The sequence below is a fragment of the Ambystoma mexicanum genome, chromosome 3q (assembly GCF_040938575.1).
Source record: "Ambystoma mexicanum isolate Mex_15411 chromosome 3q, UKY_AmexF1_1, whole genome shotgun sequence".
Classification (NCBI taxonomy): Eukaryota; Metazoa; Chordata; class Amphibia; order Caudata; family Ambystomatidae; genus Ambystoma; species Ambystoma mexicanum.
The window spans coordinates 142,438,254-142,460,207 of NC_090926.1; the positions used below are offsets into that span (position 1 = coordinate 142,438,254).

Consider the following 21,954-nt stretch of genomic DNA (forward strand, 5'->3'; position numbering starts at 1 on the left):
AAAGGCAAAAGGATCTTCAGCATCAGAGCACATGGCAAAATTGTTCCCGCTCTGGACTGCAAAGTCTTGCTTCTGCTCCGTACTACCGTTGCTCACGGCCGTATCCCTCTACTGACCAGTGACTGGATGGCTGTGCTCCCTTAGACTAAAAGAAACCGCAACAGAGACCATTTTTTTGGTTGGACAATAATGGAGTGTGCAACAGAGCATGCCGAAAGGCCCCTCTCCATCAACCCTGAGATGTGCATGGAGGAGAGAGGCATACTGCCACTACATGAAGGCGGGAAGTCTAGGTCACATGATGTCCAATGCCATCACCAATGCCTGTGTTGAAATGTAAGTGACATGAAATGTAAAGGCAAATGTGTTGGCACACCCTGGGTTAATGGAAACCATTAGCTGTGAAAAAACGGAAATTTACAGATGTATATGCAGATTTATTGAATTAGGAAGATTGTGTAAGAAACCAGTGGTATTCTGTCACAACGGTAGATGGTCTAAAAACCAAGGGAAATATCTTTGTTGTTTCAAATATTTTTTCGGCCCATTTCATACTGCTTTCGTGGCAGCCCACCCTGCTAAACACAGCCCATTCCACTCACGCACACAATCACACATCAGCCCCCAGGATTTCCTGCACTCCTACTTGTGCGCTCTCGTTACCGGACAACACAGGACAACCGGATAGTAGCTTGTACGTTACCACTGTAAAGTGTCTGGTCAGCAGATCATGCCTTGATACATGCAACGGGGTCTCATCCAAACTCCAACCACAGTCGAATACCTAGAAGCCCTGCACCGGAAGATCATGTCCTTTCTAATAACAAAGAGGGCTTGCCCAAAACACTCAGAATGCTCGATTAGATTTATCAGTACAGGTAGCAAATGAGGCTCGCCCAGAAAAAGACCACAGAATGGTCGAAACCCGAGTCGGCTTATGTTTTACTTGCAGGCAGATGTTTTCTGCATAGCTGTTTAGTTGTTGTATTTGATTTATTTATCTGGATTTTGCACTCACAACTATAATCGGTTTTGTATTAAACACTTTAATTTGTATCACTACATATCTTTCCATGTGCATTCTTGTCAAGGGTGATTAGTTCTAAAGGTTTCATTTTTGGACTCTTTGGGCTCGGGTCCTTTACCCAGACATGCAGTGTTGTGGGTGACCCTCCTACCTGCATTGCCCCTTTAAGGGGATGTGTCCCTCCCACGTGTATTGCCCCTTTAAGATGGGCCATGACTGTGTCATGGCCCTTGTGAATAAAAGGAGCTCCTGCAGGCACGTGAGAGAGAACGGCTGCAGACTCCGTGGAAGGTTGGTCTGAGTCCGTGTCTCCTTTACTGATGTAGGCCGGAGGCCTACACGGGGCGGCACAGGCCTGCAGGCCATGTTGCCATGGGACCCTCGTGCCGGGACGGTGGCCGAGGTCCGCATGGTCAGGACCCTGGCGGGCTGTGCCCCCACCCCGATGGCGCTGGTGTCCCCTAGTGCCACGGGGCCTGCCGGATGGACATGGCAGGCCCCGAACTCCCACAGGCGCTGGGTCTGTTCGGTGCTGTGAGGAAGCAGCACCCCGGGGTCGCCTGCCGGATGGACATGGCAGGCGACTCCCAACATGCAGTAGGACACATGATGATCATTGTTTTAAATTCAATCTAAGTACATACCAGCGCTAGTGGCCTCTTAGATCAAAGCCCATAAACTTCTTTGTAGCTCTTTCCATGGTAGAATTCTACCCCTACTAGAAGATGCTCACGGACAACCAGCCTATCGCCTTGGGCGAGTTCGGCATAGCCGGCCCATAGCACCAAAGATCTGTCACAGCGACATCGAAGATAAGCTCCATCCAAGTTAAAGCACCACTTCTGTGGACATCTGCCACAGAAACAGCTCTCCATTCACGCACTCTGGAATGCAGCTACGGCTGTGAAATATACAGCCTAGCTGGGTACACATCGAGTCTCCTGCACTAGTGCTCGATCATGACCACCCACATCACCTGCCCAGGTGACTGACCTCTTGGGCTGCTTCCAAGTCCTAATCTTGGCCAAATGCGCACACGCATCTTAAAGTCTACTCTTAGCACACTTACCCATATCTGGATCTTGGTCCTCATGGCATTCAAACCACAAAGCGCATTGAGGCCATACAAATGGGAAAATGGTGCTATATAAATGATGGCTACAATACAATACAGCTGTATGTGTACGATAGGTGATCAGTTGCGCCCATGCTAAATAAATAAATCCAAAACCGAAAATAGGTTTTGGGGTTTAATTTCACGAATGGTTAGTGTATCAAGTGTTTTATATAGGTGCCAGTCCGGTTCGAGGTACATGCATATGTGTCTCCCATACCTGGGCTTTCTGAAGGAACATTAGTTCACACACAATTTATGAAGCATATACAGTTCCTTCACAATCAATGTATGAGCAATAAATTGATCAGCACAATCCCTCGTACATACACTCTACCAGAACATCCTATTGTTATCCCTTCACAATAGGCTGGTTGTGTTTCTATGGTATTAACTTTTAATGTTTCTTGTTCATACTCATTGTAACATTGATCAATCATAATTGTAGGCATATTCCCTATTATCTGAGCATCCTATTGTTATTCATTCACAACAGGTTGGTGTCGCAAAGTGTTCCAAAATCTATAATTTATTTGCATCATGTTGCTTGTCCACAAATTATTTCATTATTTTCACTGTATGGGGACATCGAGGAGAGGGGAGAGAACAAACATTAAATTGATTGAGGAGGATTATATATCTTTCCAAAACTAGAACTAATTGATTACTCATCTGGCCAATTTCCAGATCCTCTTACCTAGAATTATTATCTGTTGTTTATGAAATATTGCAGCATGTAAACTTCATTTCCTTCAGTATGCCATCAAATTGGCTAATGTGTCCTAATAGCTGAAGATATTGTTATTTTATTTTCAGATTAATGTTTACATTAGCTTTGTTGGGTATAAAGCAAGATTCATGGTAGTAACCTGATAGATCTTGCAATGTTCCTCATATTGCTCAGTTCCCTTTTATTGCCCTATTTCATTGACTCAACGCCCTCTATCTTGAGTCCTACAGGAATAGGATTGTCAATCAGTATCAATGTTAACACTAATGGCATTTTATTTATTTATTTATTGTTCGCTTGTTAGACGCTTATACAGGAAGTAAATACTGTTTCAAAACTCCCACAGGGTGACAGGGATGTGAAAGGGGATGAGAAACAATTAATTACATAACAAATATTAAATAGAGTGTGGGGGGCGTACCTACTACGTCTTGTGAGTGTTCAGAATGTGGATACAAGGTATGGTTAAAATGGTTGTATCAATTACCTGATTTCCTCATGTGTATTTATTAATGTATTTATATACAGGAGGAACAATGTTCTTTTGATCACAAAAGAACGTACAATAGATAAGAAATCAGATTTGATGGGAAGCATTAAGCTTTTTATAATGGGGTGAGTTTGAAGGACATTCTAACCATGTTGTGGAGGGGGTAAAATGGAACAGTCACTGCGAACAATTCATAAGTAGAAATAGATAGTTTAAGGACAACCAACATTGTACATTTTTAAGTCCAGGTAGGCAGTGCGGCCAGCTTTGCTCGGGACGTGACCATGATCGGTGAAGTGCTAGAATGGATGCAGAGGAAGTGAGCGACAGAGGCAGGTTTACAGATGAGGTAAACATGTAAGCTAGCAGGCAGATGAGAGGTAGGTTAAGAGGGTAACTCAGAGATGAGGAGGCAAGCTTTTAGTTTGGTTTTCAACAAATCCAAGTTAACTGTTTCTCAGATGTCCAGGGGAAGAGAATTACATGCAAGTGGAGCAAGAAATGAGAAAGAGTGGAAGCAAGAGGAAGCACATGGAGGGCGAGGAGCAACAAGGGTAGTCAAGGTGTTAGAGAAGAGATTACGAGAATGCTTATAGAGTTGGATAGAGGAGGATAGATATTGTGGTGCCATACCATGGATAGATTTGTGAGCAAGGAGACAAAATTTACATTTAAATCTGGTCCTGCTTTGTATCATCAGCCATCCAGCCTGGCGATGGTAAGAGGAAGTAGGTGTGAAGTGAGGGAGTTGAAAGAGAATCCTGGTAGTGAAGTTAATTATCTTGTTGAGAGGACAGAAAGCATAGTTGGGGAGATGAAAGAGGATGTTGGCACAGTAGTCCAGTTTAGAGAAGACAAGAGTGGTTAAGAGATGCTTGGAGGTGTTAAAATTAATGAGGTGCCTTGTTTTCCTAATATTTAGAAGGTTGAGGTGAGCTGCTGTTCCAGTTTTGGAGAGGAAAGTAGAGAAGGTGTGAGAAGGGTCATAGATGGTGCTGACATTTATAGCTGAAGAGGTTTAGGGGAGAGTGTCAGGTGGGAACTGGGAGAGGAAGAGATGAGAGAGAGCTCTTGACAGGGAAGAAGAGCACCTCTGTTTTGGTAGAGTTTAACATCAGAGAGTGCAAAGCCATCCAATATTTAATGGCAGAGTGACAGTTGGAAATTTTGATCGAGAGATCAGAGGAGAGTTCAGGAAAAGAGAAGAAGATTTGGGTGTCATCCGTGAAGAGTTGGTGCGAGAACCTGTTTTGCTTTCCTGTCATGAGTAATGACCCCAGAAACCACTTACCAGATTACACGGACCAAAAGTTCTTGGACTCAGGGAGGCCATAATATACACTTAGACTCTAAGATAGAACGTAATTGGCTCTTTACAGGCCGTTTATTCACACTTCACAGATACACAGCTAAACAATGAACTAAAAGATAATAGGTGATACATGGATATATGCACACACAAGAAAAGAAAATGATTATAGCAGTTCTACATCACCGTTAGTGCAGTTGCAGGAGAAAACATCATCTCAGCCATGACAACACTACCCTGTCCCAAGGCAAGTAGGCAGAGAGATTACACATGCTAACAGGGTCTGGAGCAGAGTGTCCTCCCTCTCATCACCCAGGGTTCAAATTCTATTCTACCACCTGATATCTCCTCTCTTATGGGGAGCAAATCCCTGCTCACCTCACGTTGCCAACCATCCCGGCCAAAGGACAGACAGCAAGCATGGGGAGCACAGAGCGGAAAAACCCAGTTAATAGTGGAAAAACCCAGTTGTATCCCACGTGCTCATTCCCAGCACCCCCTATCATTGCAGCTGCACAACTCTGACACCCTTCTTGCCATGTCCTTGATTGAACAATACGCCAACTATCAACCACAATGAGCTCATCTGAATCTCGCAACCCTTGCAGAATTCATGTCTGCCTTCTAACTGAGCTCACAGAAACGTAATTTCCATTGCGGTTTTGGAAATGAATGTCCAAAATGGCTGCACACCGGGGCCATGTTTTTAGCTCATTGTCGCACATGCATTACATAACCCAAAGGAAGAGATTAGTGCCCCAAGAGCAGAAGTATAGAGTTTAAAGGAGCAGACCCAAGACAGAGCCCTGTGGAACATCAACAGTTAGAGGAATGAGTTGAGAGATGTTGTTGCTACAAGAGACAGAGAATTGGTGAGAGGAAAGGTAGGATTCAATCCAGGCAAGGGCTTGATCGCGAATCCCAAGAAGAAAGAGAGTATTAAGGGGATCAGGGTGATCAACAGTGTTAAAGGGAGCAGACAAGTCAAGGAGAATTAGGATAGAGGATAGGTTTCAGTGCTTAGCAGAGGCGATGAAGTTGAACACATTCATGAAAGCAGTTTCCGTGGAGTGACAGGAGCAGAAACCATGTATCCTTGTTTCATTATTGAGCATTAATGTGAGCACTGCAGTTCATAATTGCTTGGATGGGCATCCTGCAATAACATATTGCACTATAAACTTCAGTATATACAATGGTTGGCCATACTGAAATGTAATCTTTCAAATCTGAATCAAAGTGTAACAGATACCAATTGTTCTGAAAGATTCTTCAAATCATTTGGTTGTTGTTTGAACATTGTGTAATCATTCTGACTTTATGCCTATCAGGATTAATTTTCTGGAGCTTTTTAGGTGTGAGCAGTTGTGTACGTTCTGTGGCTATAATTTTATCTCTTGCCTTACTAACACACTCTTTGGCATACCCATATGCTAAAACCTGTCCTCTATGAGCTCACATTCTTTTTGGTATGTGGAGATCTTGCTACAGTTTCTACTTGCCCTAGTAAATTCGCCTATTGGGATGTTATGTATGGTGCTTTTGAGGTGACAGCTGTCTGCATGTAAAGTAGCATTCACTTCAGTTGTTTTGCGAAATGTCCTGGTATTGATAGATCCCTTTTCAATGTAAATACATAGGTCAAGAAAATTGATTTGTGTCTGACTTTATTCAAGATTACATTTCAACCCAAATCCATTCACAGCAGTCATCTAGATCTTGTTCGTTAGCTTTAGATATAATCAAAATATGATCAATGTATCCCAGCCATTTAATTAATCTTTTGGACAAATCTGGGTGTACAATTGCATTCTATTGCTCAAATTCTCCTACAAATAAGTTCACCATTGCTGAAGCAAAGCATGTTCCCATTGCTATACCCTTTGTTTACTGATACAGCTTATCATTAAACAAAAACACATTGTTATTCAAAACAAAGACCAACACGTCTTTCAACATTTCTATGTACAGATAGTATGATGCTGACTTATTTTGGTAGATATAATCTATGGGCTAGAGTGTGGTCTATCAACATGTACAGTGCCTTAACATCCATGGTTGTCATCAAATAACTATCTTTCCACTCGGTGTTGTCCAGATGTTCAAGTACATGCATAGTGTCCCTGGTATAGGAATCCAATTTATAAACCTGTGGTCTAAGAATGGTGTTGATGAATTTGGATATATTTTCTGTTGCCCACTCAATATCACTCACTATTGGTCTGACTTCAAGTAAGTGTCGATAGTCCTTGTGTACTTTAGGGAGGAAATATATTGTCAGTATCTTAGGCTTGTCTACAATAAGGAATGACTTTTCATTGTCAATCAATAATTGTTTGCGATACCATTTGGAAACAAGCTTTTTCAAGTCCTTGTCATGCCCCGCATTCCTGCACACGGACGACTAGGGCCGTCCGTTTCCATGTGGAAGTTGCCTTGGCGACTAAATCCAAGCCGCGGGACGCGCCGCACTACATTTCCCAGCATTCCCACTTTTTACGATCACGTGACACGCCGGCAACGCGTGTCACGTCCTAGGAAAGTGAATCGTATTTAACTACGCTTGTCCATGCAATAGGTGCTCCTAAAACTAAGCAGTTAGTTTAAGCGCCCAATTCAAGTTATCCTGTTTCCTGAACCTCCTAGACCCGGCTCGTGTTTAAAGGATTATTCTATACGTCTCAGCCCTTACTATTTCTGAAGCCAAAACCCCCTTCTGATTTCCCTTTGGCAGTCGAACTCCTGGCTTTGTATAACGGATTGCTCTCTCCTACTCCTGTTTGTTGCGACGTTTTCGGATTTGCTTCTCACCACTGAATTTCCAGATAAAATTACCTCACCCTCGACGAAGAAAACCTCTGGATACTCCTGACGAACGGGAACAACACTAGATGCGTCATAGGAGTAACACTCTTCCTTAAATCCTTGACGCTCGAGTAGGAGGATTTCCCTTAAGCCTAAGCCTACTAAATAAAGATACTTCTAAAAAGAATCCGGACACTGGATATATGAAGACTACTCATCCTATATTTTTGTAAAAATTGTGATACAATTAAAAACAAAAATAAAAAAAAAATAAAAAAAAAAAAAAAAAAAAGCTTCCATTTGTCCCCTCTGAACACTATCCTCACGGACTTCCTAATTCCCCTTCTTCTTCCACGCATCGACGTGACTATATGAACGCTCTCCTGATTTTCCTGGTCACTATTGGATCGCTCACCTTCACTTCAAGGACGCTTTGCTGAACTCACCTTCACTTCAAGGACGCTTTGCTGAACTCACCTTTCACTTCAAGGACGCTTTGCTGAACTCACCTTCACTTCAAGGACGCTTTGCTGAATGGAATAAAGGATTGCCTTTGGACATTAGCTGCGCCCTCGTGCCGTTCGGGTTAGGTGAAACTCTACGCTAACTCCTACCAACTGGAACCTTCTTCCTGCACCACCTGGTTGTCGTAGAGTGCTTTGGACTCACAATAGGTTGTGGGATTTCTCTCTAGCTAAGCAGGTAAGAGAGGGTATTGTGGGTGGCTGGTCGCTGCACATTTGGGTACAATTAGTTGCTCTCTTAAACCATTGTTTTTTCTTGTTTGTTCCCTTAGCTCTGTTGTCGCTGCTCCTGCCTTTTCGCCCAAGCCCCTGGCCTGTTAGTTATTATTAAATCCCTACAGGCTACGCTCTTGGGGGGGGGGAAGTCTTGTTTAGCATCACGCGCAAGGTGTCCCGGAGGAATCTGGTTCGCTGCACGTTCAAGATACCCGAAAACGGAAGGGCTCCCCGAAAGTGTATACGGACTGTATCCTTTACACGGCTGTATCCTTTATAAAATTTGTCTAATCTGTGACAGTCCTGTATTGTATGTGTTACAAATTGCCTGCCTCTTTGTTACATCCTGGTGTATTTAGATTATCATTTGCCACAGTTTGATGCAGTCTGTTTTGTTCAAAACTACTATATTCCCCCCTTCATCTGTTTCGTTGATTATTATGTCTTAATAGGAGGCAATTATCTTGATTGCTTGTTGTTCCTTCTTGTCTAAGTTCCTGGGACCCCCTTTGATGTTCCGGGATTCATTGTCCATTTTTCTTTCTATGTATTTTGTGACCGCTTTGTGAAAAGCGTCTATGCAGTTACCCTGTGGTATTGGTGGGATATACTTTGACTTCGGTTTGAGATTACTCTCTGTCACTGTGTTGGCATATATACGGTTGATAAGATCAGCCCCTGGAATTTCCACATTTTTTTTCTAGGGACAATAGTGTTTGTGTATCCATGAGATTTTTGATAGTCAGGGGACAAATAATTGTATCTTCCTCTCTAGTTGGTTCTAAATTATGGAAACATTTCTTTAACTTGAGTTTTCTAATGAATTTGAATGTATACACTTGTAGGTTGATGTAATCTGTACCTATGTGTGGTCCCAATGATAGGTTTATCTCCTTTCTGATTTGTCTTTTCTGCATTACGAGCATGGTCTCATTCCTGTTCTGTTCCCTCTTTCCCTTCTTTCATCCTCTTCCACCTCCCTGCAGCCTCTGATATGAATCTTGTGGTTGTAATATCTGTGTCTATAGGTTCTTGAAACCTTACTTGTTTTAAATTCATTATTTTGTTGCCATGGTGGTATCTTTTTATCTGTTTTTTAAAAAAGGTTAGGTTGTCTGTTTGATTGACGTGTGATGCTGATAGATTCTCTCCCTCACATTGACAACGAAATGCACCATTATTTGTAAATCATGTGTCCATATTGGGGAAACAAGTTCTTGGTGTCCTATTTGGGAATGTGTAATGCATACTGATGTAATGTGAATAACATACATATGAAAGCCTCATCAAAACAGGTCCATCCCTGTTCCTTGAAAACCATTAAGGACCACATCGATACCCTTGCTCTGGCCCTTGCCGATTTCTGCAACCTCTCATTTGCCTTTGAGCCTTTCCTCTCCCCTCTGAAGCACTCCCTTGTGCATCCTCCCCTCAAGAAACCCACAGCTGATCCTTCTTGCCCGGCTAACTATCGCCCAATTTCCATAACTCCCTTTTTGGGTAAGCTCCTGGAAAAGCTTGCCATCTCTCAGCTTGACATTCATTCTGACTCCTTTGGCTCCCTCCACGACCACCAATCTTGCTTCAAATCAGCCAGAAGCACGGAAACTGCTCTCCTGAACATCCATGAAGACCTGCTCTCCAACCTTGACTCTAACATTCCCTCTGTCCTCATCCTACTTGATCTCTCCTCTGCTTTTGACACAGTCAACCATACCACCCTGCTCAATCGTCTTCGTGACAATCTGGGTATCACTGATCAGGCTCTGGCCTGGCTGACCTCTTTTCTCTCTGATCGACCCTCCCCGGTACAACTTGGGTCCTTCCTATCTTCTATCTCCCTCTCTACCTGTGGTGTTCCCAAGGGGTCTAACCTCTCACCCTGGCTTTTCAACCAATACCTGGCAACTCTTGCATACTGCATTTCCATTTTTTGCTCAAATTTCCAGTGCTATGCTGATGACACCCAATTCATTTTCAGGCTCCCTTCAGCCACCTCCTCTCCTTCCCTCATCTCTGACTGTCTCATCGCCATTCAAAATTGGTGTACCACCAACGATCTCTGTTTAAATGCCAACAAGACTGAGATCCTCCTCATTGGTACACCCTCTCCATCCTTTCCCCTCACTCTCTGGCCAGCCTCCCTTGGCCCTCCTCCTGCCCCTTCCTGCAAAGCTAAGAACCTCGGGGTCATCTTTGACTCCACACTTTCCTTCTCCCCACACATCTCTGATGTCTCAAAAAAATCAAACTTCTTATTGCACCTCCTTAGAGGTACTCTTCCTTTCCTCACTCTCCCTCAGAACCTCACTGTCTCCCAAGCTCTGATTCTCTCTAAGTTGGACTACTGTAACAGCCTCTTTCTAAATCTACCTGCTTCTACTCTCCGCTCTTTACAACTAATCCAGAACAGGAAAGCGAGACTTGTCCTTGGCCTCAAGCCCTGGGATCGTATCTCTCCAGCTCTGACATCCCTTCATTGGCTCCCAGTGGATGCAAGTATTACATTTAAAACCCTTTGCATTGTCCACAAGGCTTTCTGGGGCCTGGGTCCAAAATACCTTCAACTATCCCTCCATAAATACCTCCCCTCTCGAGCCCTTCGATCCTCTACCTCTAACTCCGTCAGGGTCAGTCGTTTTTCAAAGAAACGAGCTGGAGGTAGATCTCTGTCTTCGGCCGGGGCCTCCCTTTGGAACTGCCTCCCTGTCACCTTGAAACTTGTGGAGAACCATCTACGGTTCCGGAAGCTCCTCAAGACCTTCCTCTTCACTTCTGCCTTTGCCCCGCTTCTCCCCTGCTGATCTGCCTTTTTCCCTCGGCACTCTGCACCTGGCCACCTTCTGCCCTTCGGGCCTAGGTGCCTGCTCACCCTGCCATCCTCCTGCACTGCCTCCGGGCCACCCCTTGCACTGGGGCCTGTGTCTGTACCCATACAGTTCCCCACCCACTCTTCTTCTGCACTTATCAGATGCTCTGACTAACCTAGCACCTTTGCCTCTTCCAGGCTGCACTACCACTGCTAACACTCTATTTAATTATTTATGTACTTACTATTTATTGTGTTTCTCTCCTATGCTCTGCACTTTTTCCCCTTTTTCCCTTCCCCATGCACTTTCCCCCTTTTTCCCTTCCCCATGCACTTGCGCGTTCTCAATGTCACTGGGCCTAGCAAGATCGTTGTTTTTGTTTCTCCCCTGTTCCCCTCCCTTTGCCTGGTCACGCTCTGAAACACCCGTGTAATAGCGCAATATAAATAAAATATCATATCATATCATATGTAGAAATAATGAATGTTAAAATATAGAGATACCATATTAAACCAGAATGGCTATCTGAGAAGCAAATGCATTAGCATGGTATGGAATAACCCACTAACATAACTGAGTATATGACTTTAATGAAATCATAATACCACATTTGATGGACCAAACCTAAACCTGCCAACAGTGAAACTATATATTTTTAAAGTGAGTTAAATAGAACAAGAGCAAATGTGCAGCTAAATATGTACTGAATAGCAAAAGAAACGGAGGGAATACTTGAGTAAGACATTACAGAAAAATCCTGAATGAAAAATACCAGAACAATTGGGGCAAGAATAGAATAGCAGCTGATGTGCAATAAACACTTTTCAAATACTACATGTTGTATAAGGAAACAACTCATCAAAACCTCAAAAACTAAGCGTGAAATGAGCCAGCACCAAAATACAATGTGTTAAATAAAGTGACTATTAAAACCTTATAGGGATAGACCACATGACAAAAAGAGGGCATTATGTCTTGATATATGATGATAAGATCAAATGCTAAGTAGAAAGTTAATGATCATAACCACGAACATCACGTTTTAATGTATAGACTGTAGATATAGGATACAAACAAGAGATCAGAACAGATACACACTCATGACGCATTTGTTCAAGATTCCCTTTTAATGAAATATTAGCACCTAAGTTAAGGATTGTAAACTTTGCCTTGGCACGATGTCGATGTACATAAATTATGCCATAATACTGGGCATTGTTGACTCAACGGGCTGTAAAAAATGGTGTTTGTTGCCGTGATGACATCAAAACTTTTCTCCGTTTGATGTCATTGCGCCAATTGGATATACTACCTTTCAAGATGGGACGCTCCAGCAGACACGCGGAGTGCCACTACCCTTAAAGTAAGAACCACAAGCATAAGAAATAGACTAATAGGTAAGCCACATTAAGGAAAACAATGATACATGATTAATGGATGATAAGATGAAGTACAGACCAAGTTTATAGTGCAATACTTCATTGCAGGATACACATCCAAGCAAATATGAACTTCAGCACTCACATTAATGTTTGGTAATGAAACAAGGATGCAGTGAGGAAATCAGTGAAAGCAGGTAATTGATACAGCAATGTTAACCATAACTTGATGGCATTAGTGTTAACAATGATACAGAATGATAATCTCATTCCTGTCGAACTCAAGATAGACAGGGTGGAGTCAGTTAAATAGGACAATAACAGGGAACTGAACAATTGGAGGAACATTACAAGATCTATAACGTAACTACCATGGCTCTTGATGTATACCCACCAAAGCTAATATAAAGATTATAAGCAGGATATCATCTGGAAAATCAAATGTCAAATCACGTTAGCCAATTTGATGGCATACTGAATGAAATGAAGTATACATGCTGAAATATTTCATAAACAACAGATAATAATTCTAGGTAAAAGGATCTGGAAATTGGCCAGATGACTAATCAATTAGTTCTAGTTTTGGAATGATATATATACGCCTCCTTAACCACCTTAATCTTTTTCTCTCCCCTCTCCTCGATTTCCCCATACAGTGAAAATAACGAAATAATGTGTGGACAAGCAACACGATGCAAAGAAATTATAGAGTTTAAAACACTTTGGGACACCAACCTGTTGTGAATGAATAACAATAGGATGCTCAGATAATAGGGAATATGCCTACAATTATGATTGATCAATGTTACAATGAGTATTAACAAGAAACCTTACAAGTTTGAACGGCTAACAATAGGATGTCTGGTAGAGTGTATGTACAAGGGATTGTGCTGATCAATTGATTGCTCATTCATTGATTGTGAAGGAACTGTATATATTTCATAAATTGTGTGTGAACTAATGTGCCCTGAGAAAGCCCAGGTATGGGAGAAACATATATATGTGCCTCCAACCGGACTGGCACCTAAATAAAAAACATAATATACTAACCATCCATGGAATGAAACAAAGAAAATCTGTTTAAGGTTTTTGACTGCTTTATCTAGCATGGGTGCAGCTTATCACCTATCCTACACATGCAGCTACTTTACTTCTGAGTGACCAGTGAATACCAGTCTAGTCAGGCTTCGCCAGCTTTATCATTGAATCACAGAATTTACATGGCAGACGCACTGCCCAATATTCATTTTCTGACCCTTATTACAATAAAATACAGCAACAATACAATCTGCAACTGAATGTGCGAAATTCCTGGCCTTCCTGCGCACTGGAACATTCAACCTTCCCTTGCTTCCCAGGCCTGCTCACAATCATTTCATCTCGTTTTGGAATCTGTCTTCAGGTGCACCCTGGGCCTTGCCCCAACCATACAGCGTGCAGAACTGATGGGATTGTGTGGTGGTGAAGGCCAGTGCCAAAAGACCTGAATATGTGTTCTCCCATTATTTAGGTGCTCTATGAAGTTATACATAGAGTGTTGAAATGTCTACTCTGTCTTGTGTTGTTTATTTTATGGTGGTGAAAGGGAGTACATAATAATTTATTCAAAGGCTTTCCCCCCAGAATAGTTATCTAATAAAAGTGGGTGAAGATACACCATTTAATTTCATCCCCAGTTCACTAGCTTTGGCTGGCATACCATCCGGGTATGCTGCAACCCCTGCCCCCTGTTTTAACATCATGTATAGTGCCCCAACTGGTTCCCGCTCACATGAAGGGTTACACAAAGACTCTCTACCACTGCTTGCAAGGTCAGCAGTAAAGCCTTCATTTTTAAAACCAGGTCCTTTGAGTGTTTTGGTGTGATGCTGACCTATGGGCATCAGGACAGCAGCAGAAAAACACCAGTAGGAAAAAGTGAAAAAACAGCACTCAGCAAACAATGGTCTTAAAGTTCTGGGCACATGTTTTGGCTCACTGCGCTTTAAAATTCAAAAGTGGCCATTCATTTTCCCATTGGAGAACTTCCATCCCCTCCGCCCATGTTAAGCGGTTATTAACACATTCTACGAAGTATGGACCAAAGGTCCTAGTCATTGACCTTTAAAAGGAACCATTTGATGTCCGTTTTACCAAAATTCTCTTGGAGGATAACTCCCAATTCGCCTTTTAAAGTCTTTCTTTAAACCTCATCATGCTTTGTCCACTAGTACTGGCTTAATATGACTCTAAAAATATACCATTTGCCACCACCTTTCCCAAAAACAAATGCCAACAACCCCCTCTCAGCAGACCACCCAATTGATGTGTGGTGCCTGGGATGGGTGCAAGGGAGTACCCAAAGTTTGTGTGTTGGAAACAGGCTGTAGTGTTTCCTGCCCACATTGAAGAGAAAAGTTGGTTATGCCCCTGGGCCACCGGCTTAAGCGGTAAGAGGACATTGTCAACAGCGAGACAGTGGGGTGGTCTCCAATGCAGCCTGTGGTCAACCACTTTGTCTTAACAAGTGACTGTTCTTTTCTTCTGCAGGATAGCATTGGATGGAGGAATGTGACGCGGCTGTTAGTCTTCACTTCAGATGACACCTTCCACATGGCGGGAGATGGGAAGCTTGGCGGCATTTATTTGCCCAGTGACGGTCACTGCCATCTAGACGAGAATGGGAATTATGAGAAGAGCAATGTCTTTGTGAGTATGCTGATATGGCTCTTGTATAGCATTGGGGTTGATGGAGAGTGCTAGAGGCATTTTAACAATAAGGGCACTTACCTGAAGACTGGAGGGTGATTTGGCCATTCCATGACAGTTATGACTTTCCTGCGTGTATGTGTTCCTATATGACCAGAGAGAAGAGCACACTATATACAATTTCCCCTAAAGATGGCTATGGATATGGATGATTCAAACACCTCCCCATTTTGTAACATACAAACCCTCTTTCCTCGGTGCTCCTTTCCGAGTGTTCGTTCATGTAAGGCTTTGAAAACTAGTCCTCCCAGGCCAAAGGAGGAAATAACCTCAATCTAACCGCTAATGTGATAACATGGGGAAGTAAGGAAGGAACAAAGACCTGCCTTCTGTGCCCAGAAATAAAATGGGCTTACAGCTGCAGCCTGCAGAGGGTACAGTTGCCCCCATAAACAGTGGTGTGCATTTGAGATGAATTCAGGAAAGGTTTGAACAATACAAGTTTACCTTGCTTGAATTTATGGGGGTCCCTGCCTATACCGAGCTCTCAGGCCTTCAGCGATTGACTAGTGCTCCTCCCCTGATGAGCTCTCCATCAGGAATCTCGAGACTTAACGCTACACTGCACTAGATGGCAGTGCAGGCCTGCTGCTCCGGTGCCTTCTCCGGGCGCTTTGCGTCTATTGCTGTCCTCTTTCTCCCCACAGGTGCCTCACCAGCCAGACTGCCGGTATCGCACGGAATAAAACTTAAGAAAATCCCACTAATGGCACTAGGTAGTCAATCAGAGGGGCAACCTCGCAGGGGTTGTCTGGTGGACAGCTGGGACCCTACTTTGGAAGTGAAGTAGTGGAATCTAGGCGTGAGAGGGTTTCCAAAGGTTGCGCTCTTCCTACGCTCTTCCTGTCAGGCAACTGTGCTTCATTGTAGCATTCACGCCCCGGCGCCGGGGCCGGCGGGGCAGACTTGGGATTTAACGGCCCACCAGCCTGAGCTTTTCGGATTGACGGCGGGCATGGAAAATAGGTTCCAAAATGACCCTGTTCTATATTAATGGCGGTAGACTTTTATTTTTCAAGCCACAGCCGGCGGTGAAGGCACAATCGTGCCCGGGAAAGGCGGATTGTGTGGTCAATCCACCTTTCCCGAGTGCGAATCTCAATTCTCCTCAGAGAGATTGTTTGTGTCAGGCAGCTTGGAATCTTCCATTAGCCGCAATCTTACTTGCGGGGACCCTGGATTGAGCCCTTTTCTATACAGCATTGGAACACACCATGTTTTAAACTGTTCAATCTTTTCCATCTTTTACCATTAAATACAATAATCTACTTTCCCCTTAATTCTGTCGCAATAAGACAATAACTCAAGATGGTCAGCTTCAATTCTCCTAATCTGGTAAACACATTTTAGAACCCGGTGCACACTACCTTTAATCAGTCGCTCTGACTGACCCTCTGAGAGGCTTGCTATGGGGCTCTTACAGAGTACTGTTTTTTTTCTTTTTGCCTCACGGCTTCTTCCATAATCCAACACATATTTCAATTACATATTTTGGTACCAACATGACATTTTTTATGTCGGCGCATAGCTGGCTCTCCTGATGCCGGAGTCGCACGCAGGCTCAATAGAGATTTAAGTTGACCACATGTTTATATGGGGATTACTCCAGCAATACATTTTCAGTCAGGGATAAAAAGATGTGTTACACAATCTACTGTTAAAATGGCGGTACTCCGTCTGCCTAAACATATGGTCCTTGCAGGGGACTTGCTTAACAGATTGGCTCTTAGACATGATTACTTTTCATTGGCAATTTTCTCAGCTATCACAAATAGTTTCAGTTCACACGTGCAAGCGATTTGTGGCAATTCTCCTCTCCCCCTTTTGGCCTATCGGACACCCCTTTGCATTTCCCCAAGTTGCCACAGCTGGTAGCAGGCGGACTTTGCAGCAGGAACATTTGGCTAATCATTTATTTAGATAGTAGTCTGCATGATGAGATCATGTGCTGTGACAAAGATGATGCTTCTTAGTGATTTGACTGTGGATCTTCTACACAGGCCATGCTTTGTTATGAAGAGGGAAACCTCTGTGATGAGCATCGTTCAGGATGTGAATTATGAGGATTTATCATAGATTCAGTGACGTCAGAGTTTCTTAGCAAGATCTGTATCATAAAGGAAGATGTGGGTCCTATTCTGAATGCATAATCCGTCACACCAGTAAGTCTGGCAAAAGGGAGAGGCTTCTCGGCCTCCTCAATTCTGGCTATGTTTCTGGGCTCACTGCACTTTTGGGCTATTCAGCACTACAGGGGTGCCTTTGTGAAGTATTTTTGGTCAAACAGAGATGGGCTAATCCTTGACAATGATTCCTCAGAGGTTCTGGTATGACATGTTTGACTCACGTTTTGTGTTTTAGACAGATGCCACTCAGTGGAGCTGGTTTACAAGAGGAACTAAGGCGCAATAGGGGATCATTCATCAGAGGAGAAGGAATGCTTGCAAACAAGAGCAAGTTCCATCCTTCGCAGAAGTGATAACGTTTCAGGACCTTGTCACATCAATAAGCTTAGTGGAATACTTTATACGAAGCTTGCAGAGTTGGCTGGGTAGATGTAGCTCTACTCCATTGACAGATCTATTTATCTTTTGCTTCCAAGCTTATTGAAGAGGGTAATAGACTCTGGAATTCAATGCACACATTGGACTCCAGCAGGATGTTTGATCGTCATATGTTCGATGATACAAGAGATTTGCCGTCTGTTTAACGTAGACCCTTTTGCTTCTCATCTGATGGCCTATCTTCCAGTCTTTTTCAGCTGGCGGGCAAAGCAAGAAGCAACAATCACTGATGAATTCTAGAACAATGGGGTCCCTCTTTTGGAGGCAGCCATTTCCACCTTTTGTGATAATCTAGAGGTCAGTTTCTTAAGGTTAGGAGATGCTTGTCCCAAACAGTGGTGGCCAGTGCTAGATGTTGGTTCGAAACTCTGTTGGAGTTGTGACATTTACAGGATTTTCTCTGCTTTTATTTCGAAGTGGCTGTATCCCTTGATGTATTCTGGATTCCTTGGACTCATTTGTAAAGTCGCTTCTTGACGTAATGTTGTTATGTGCCCTTTGGTTCTGCTCTTTGGAGCTCTTTGGAGGATTCATTTTTCACCTTGGTCCACTTTAGTTCAAATGTTCTACCAAAACAAGGCAGTAAAAAGAGGAGATAGGTGTGTGGTTAACAGGAAAAGAAATGTATTTACCACATTTCGTTTCATGTTATTTAGCAAACATATTAAATAAAACAGCCAGATGTATTCTTGCCCCAGTAAAAATATGTTTACGTAATAAGGATTGGGGCAAGCCAGTTTGCTCCATTCACATTCACACCTGGGTAGAGCATCTGGCCACTCAGGTGTCCATGAACGTGAGTGGAATCTGTCAATGACTGCCTGCGTTCTCTCAGCCACCCAAGTGCCTCCACCGAGTGTCTGCCACTGTTTGCGGGAGAGAGTCCGCCCCCCATTCCCTTCAACCTGCACCATGCTCCCAAAGAATAATGCCCCACCCGCACCAACCTCCCGATTCCCCCCCACTTAACTAGTCACCACGAGACCTCGTCTCTCAGCCACCCTTCCTCTTTCACCATCACCTTTGCCATGGAAATAGAAACAGGACCTACTCCCTTTTCTATTTTCCATGGTGGCAGCCATCTTTTTTCCCACATGAGATTGTGCAAACACAATACACGTGGAGCCAGTCTCTTGTGGGAAAAAAGTCAAATCGATTTGCGCCCCAGAGCGAGCCCTGGGGTGCGAATTTCGATCGTTCCCACGTTCAGGGGACATACAAGGCTACTAATGGCACTGAGTCCTTGCCTATCTTATACTTGGGATGGCAGGCCATTACCAGAACTCTAAGCCCCCAAACACCACAGGTGATGGCTATATTATCTAAGCAGAAAGATTGCTGCAAAATTAATGTGCTCCATTTCTTTGCACAAGCGAAAAGATTTCATAATCTGGCCCTATACAGCCCGGGATGGTAAGGATGAAGATCGGAGAGCATTGAACAGGAGGTTGCCATTTGTTATTCCAAAGGATGAAGGGGACAAATGCATGAAATATCTGTGGAGTTAAAGATGCTTTGCTATTGTTGCTAGCAAGATTTGGTAAAGGAGGATGATGGGAAGCAAGTGGAAATTCCATAGAGTTGACTACTTTGCGAATTCAAAATAAATTGATATCATCTTCCTGCATCTGTGGAATAGATGCTACATTGCCACAGACAGAGAGACTGTGTGAAATGAAATTAATAAGAGAACTTATACAGAAGCAAAAGGTTTAATGTGCTGGTTCCAACATGGCAGACCTTTTGGGGGAGGCGGGGTGAGCTAAATTACTAAATCAAATAGCAGGAACCTTTCAAATAAGTTCCTGTACTGAATGTTCTTCTATGTTTAGGAGCAGGCGACTGCTGCATGGCATATTTATGTAAGTTCGTGTTTCCAAAGCTGATGTACTGGACGTATCCACTGAACAGAAAGCCCACACAGCAATGTTGCCATTTTTAAGATGTAGTTTTATTTGAGCCCTGTTATGTAACTGTTATAAATTAGGGGTCTTTTAATCTGAAATAGCATCCCTGCATGAGCAAGCACAGCAGGAGACTTCTTGAAGTTATGAATGTGTGTGTGTGTGGGGCGGGGGCAGCCAGGGGGGACACTTATTTCTCCAATCCCTTCCAAATCCTAGCCATAGACCTCTGTTTTATCCCCTTATCACATCTCCTCTCGAAAGATGGTATAATAAAATAACATGCTTGCTCCAATGCACTTCCCCCATGCAGCCTGCAAAGTGCTCTGGAGTTACGAACAGCGGCATGCAACGTTTTCCCAGAAATCTCAAAAATAGAATGAGCTGGCCAGCTGGCCTGTGGAAAACTACCCTGACCAAGCGACTCACCTGAAGCCTTGCCGTGCCACCTTTGGAGTGTTCTCGGGGAATTGGCACAGATAGGGATGGGAAACTGGGGGAGGAGATGCTGAATGATTTGCTGCCTTTGTGGTCATCAGAGGGAATCAAAAGGGAACGCACGTTGCCTGCTCTCCATTAGCAGAAGAAAGCGAGGGAGGGGAGGTAATCACTGATGCACATCCATGGCAATTCGGAAGGTCAGTCATGTGACACTCAGAACAAGAAATGTTCAATGGGAGAACATTAGCAGATAAACCCAAACATGATTCACGACTGGACCAGCCTTTACCTCCGTAACCTGTAACCCCTGCATGTAACCTTTTGTATCCACTCTTTCCATGCCTTTCCAAGTGAACCCTTCACAATCCATCCTTCCAGTGGTATCTAAGGTATTGGTATCCCCTTGTTGCACAGCGCTATGTTGCTTCACAGCTAGGTGAGCAGCGCTCTATACCTACCAGCAGGCGCATACATTCACCACTCTACTCTAGCAGAAGACTGCAAGGGAGGGAATCACTGATGCAGATCCAGGGACTCAGCAGTGCAGCAAGGAATGTCAGATAGTGTGAAGCCCAGAGGAATATGGGATCAGTGGGGGCTCAGGTGCAGATCATGCAACAAATGAATCAAGACCGGGTCCACCTTTCCTTGCCTAACTTGATCCCCTGGGTGTAACTTTCTGTATCGCCAACTCCATTGTTCTTCTAATTGTAGTAGCGCAATTATGTATTAAGCGCGCCTAAATTACTGTTACTTTAATGCTGATATTATTGCACGCCATTACTAGACCACTTGTTTTATAGCACTTTGTTGCTTCACAGATAGGTCAGTGCTATATAAAATCTAGGATACATGATATACATACATACATACATACATACATATACACAGGGGTGTTGCTAGGTCTGGAAAAGGTCCGGGGCTATGCTAATGCTGGGACTGTTGGCACTCGGGGCTAGCTAGCCTTTTGGTTGTAGCCCCTGACATTCTGTCTGGGGCTCCAACCAAAAGACCAGGGGCTCTAGCCCCCTAACCCCCGACCCCCGACTCCCCCCCAGCAACGCCTCTGCATATACACCCCTTTTTTGGAGAAGCTTCTGTCAAAAGAGGACTTCCTGCACAGTGGAAAAGAAAACAAATGTTCATGATATTCCAGAAGTAAATGTTACATGGAGTGCAAGCATCTACAGATGCTAAGATAAAAGGGGTACTTTGAAGGGTCATTTGAGTCATAGTATGCAAAGGAGGTGGATTTTTGGGCAGAATCTGCATGGGGAGCAATGATAAAACACATTTAAATGTCCTTTTATTTGCTTTTCAGGATTATCCCTCAGTTGGGCACCTGGCTAATGTCCTTTCAGCATCCAACATCCAGCCCATCTTCGCAGTGACTGGCAGTATACTCTCTACGTACCAGGTAAAAACAGTGCAGCTCATCGAAAAACTCTGCAAAATACACAAGCGCCCGGTCTTTCTTTGGCTCGGTGTGGTTTCCATTAATGAAATATCAGCAGTCACATGTACATATGGAGGACACAGTGGTAAATGAGTCCTCTAATTGTGAGATATATGACAGCCTCTACACATGTGTGCACACTAGGCCAGGAATCTGCAACCATTGGCTCTCCAGAGGTTTTTGGGCTACAGCTCCCACCAGCCCCAGCCAGCATGATCAATGGTGAAGGATTATGGGGGAAGTAGTCATGACATCTGGAGGTTGCAGACCCTGACACTGAACATGTTGTTCATACTGAGAACTGGGCCCGGCCTCCCTCCCCCCATCGTGAGGAAAGTTGCTGGGGAAAAAACACATCTGTTGACTGGGTATGACCAACAATCTTTAATGTCCAGATACGACTAATATGAGTGGCATATGCAGAATGAAAATTGTAT

At 43.7% G+C, this 21,954-nt stretch overlaps 1 protein-coding gene across 2 annotated transcripts in view; it reads left to right on the plus strand.

Moving 5' to 3' along the window:
* The window catches only part of ITGB7 (integrin subunit beta 7), a 683,045-nt gene that overhangs the window by 429,059 nt on the left and 232,032 nt on the right, over positions 1-21,954 (plus strand). For both annotated transcript variants that reach the window (XM_069653334.1, XM_069653333.1), the window contains exons 7-8: positions 14,934-15,092; positions 21,383-21,478. In XM_069653334.1, the coding sequence (XP_069509435.1) occupies positions 14,934-15,092; positions 21,383-21,478 (255 nt within the window). The remainder of the gene's footprint in view (positions 1-14,933; positions 15,093-21,382; positions 21,479-21,954) is intronic.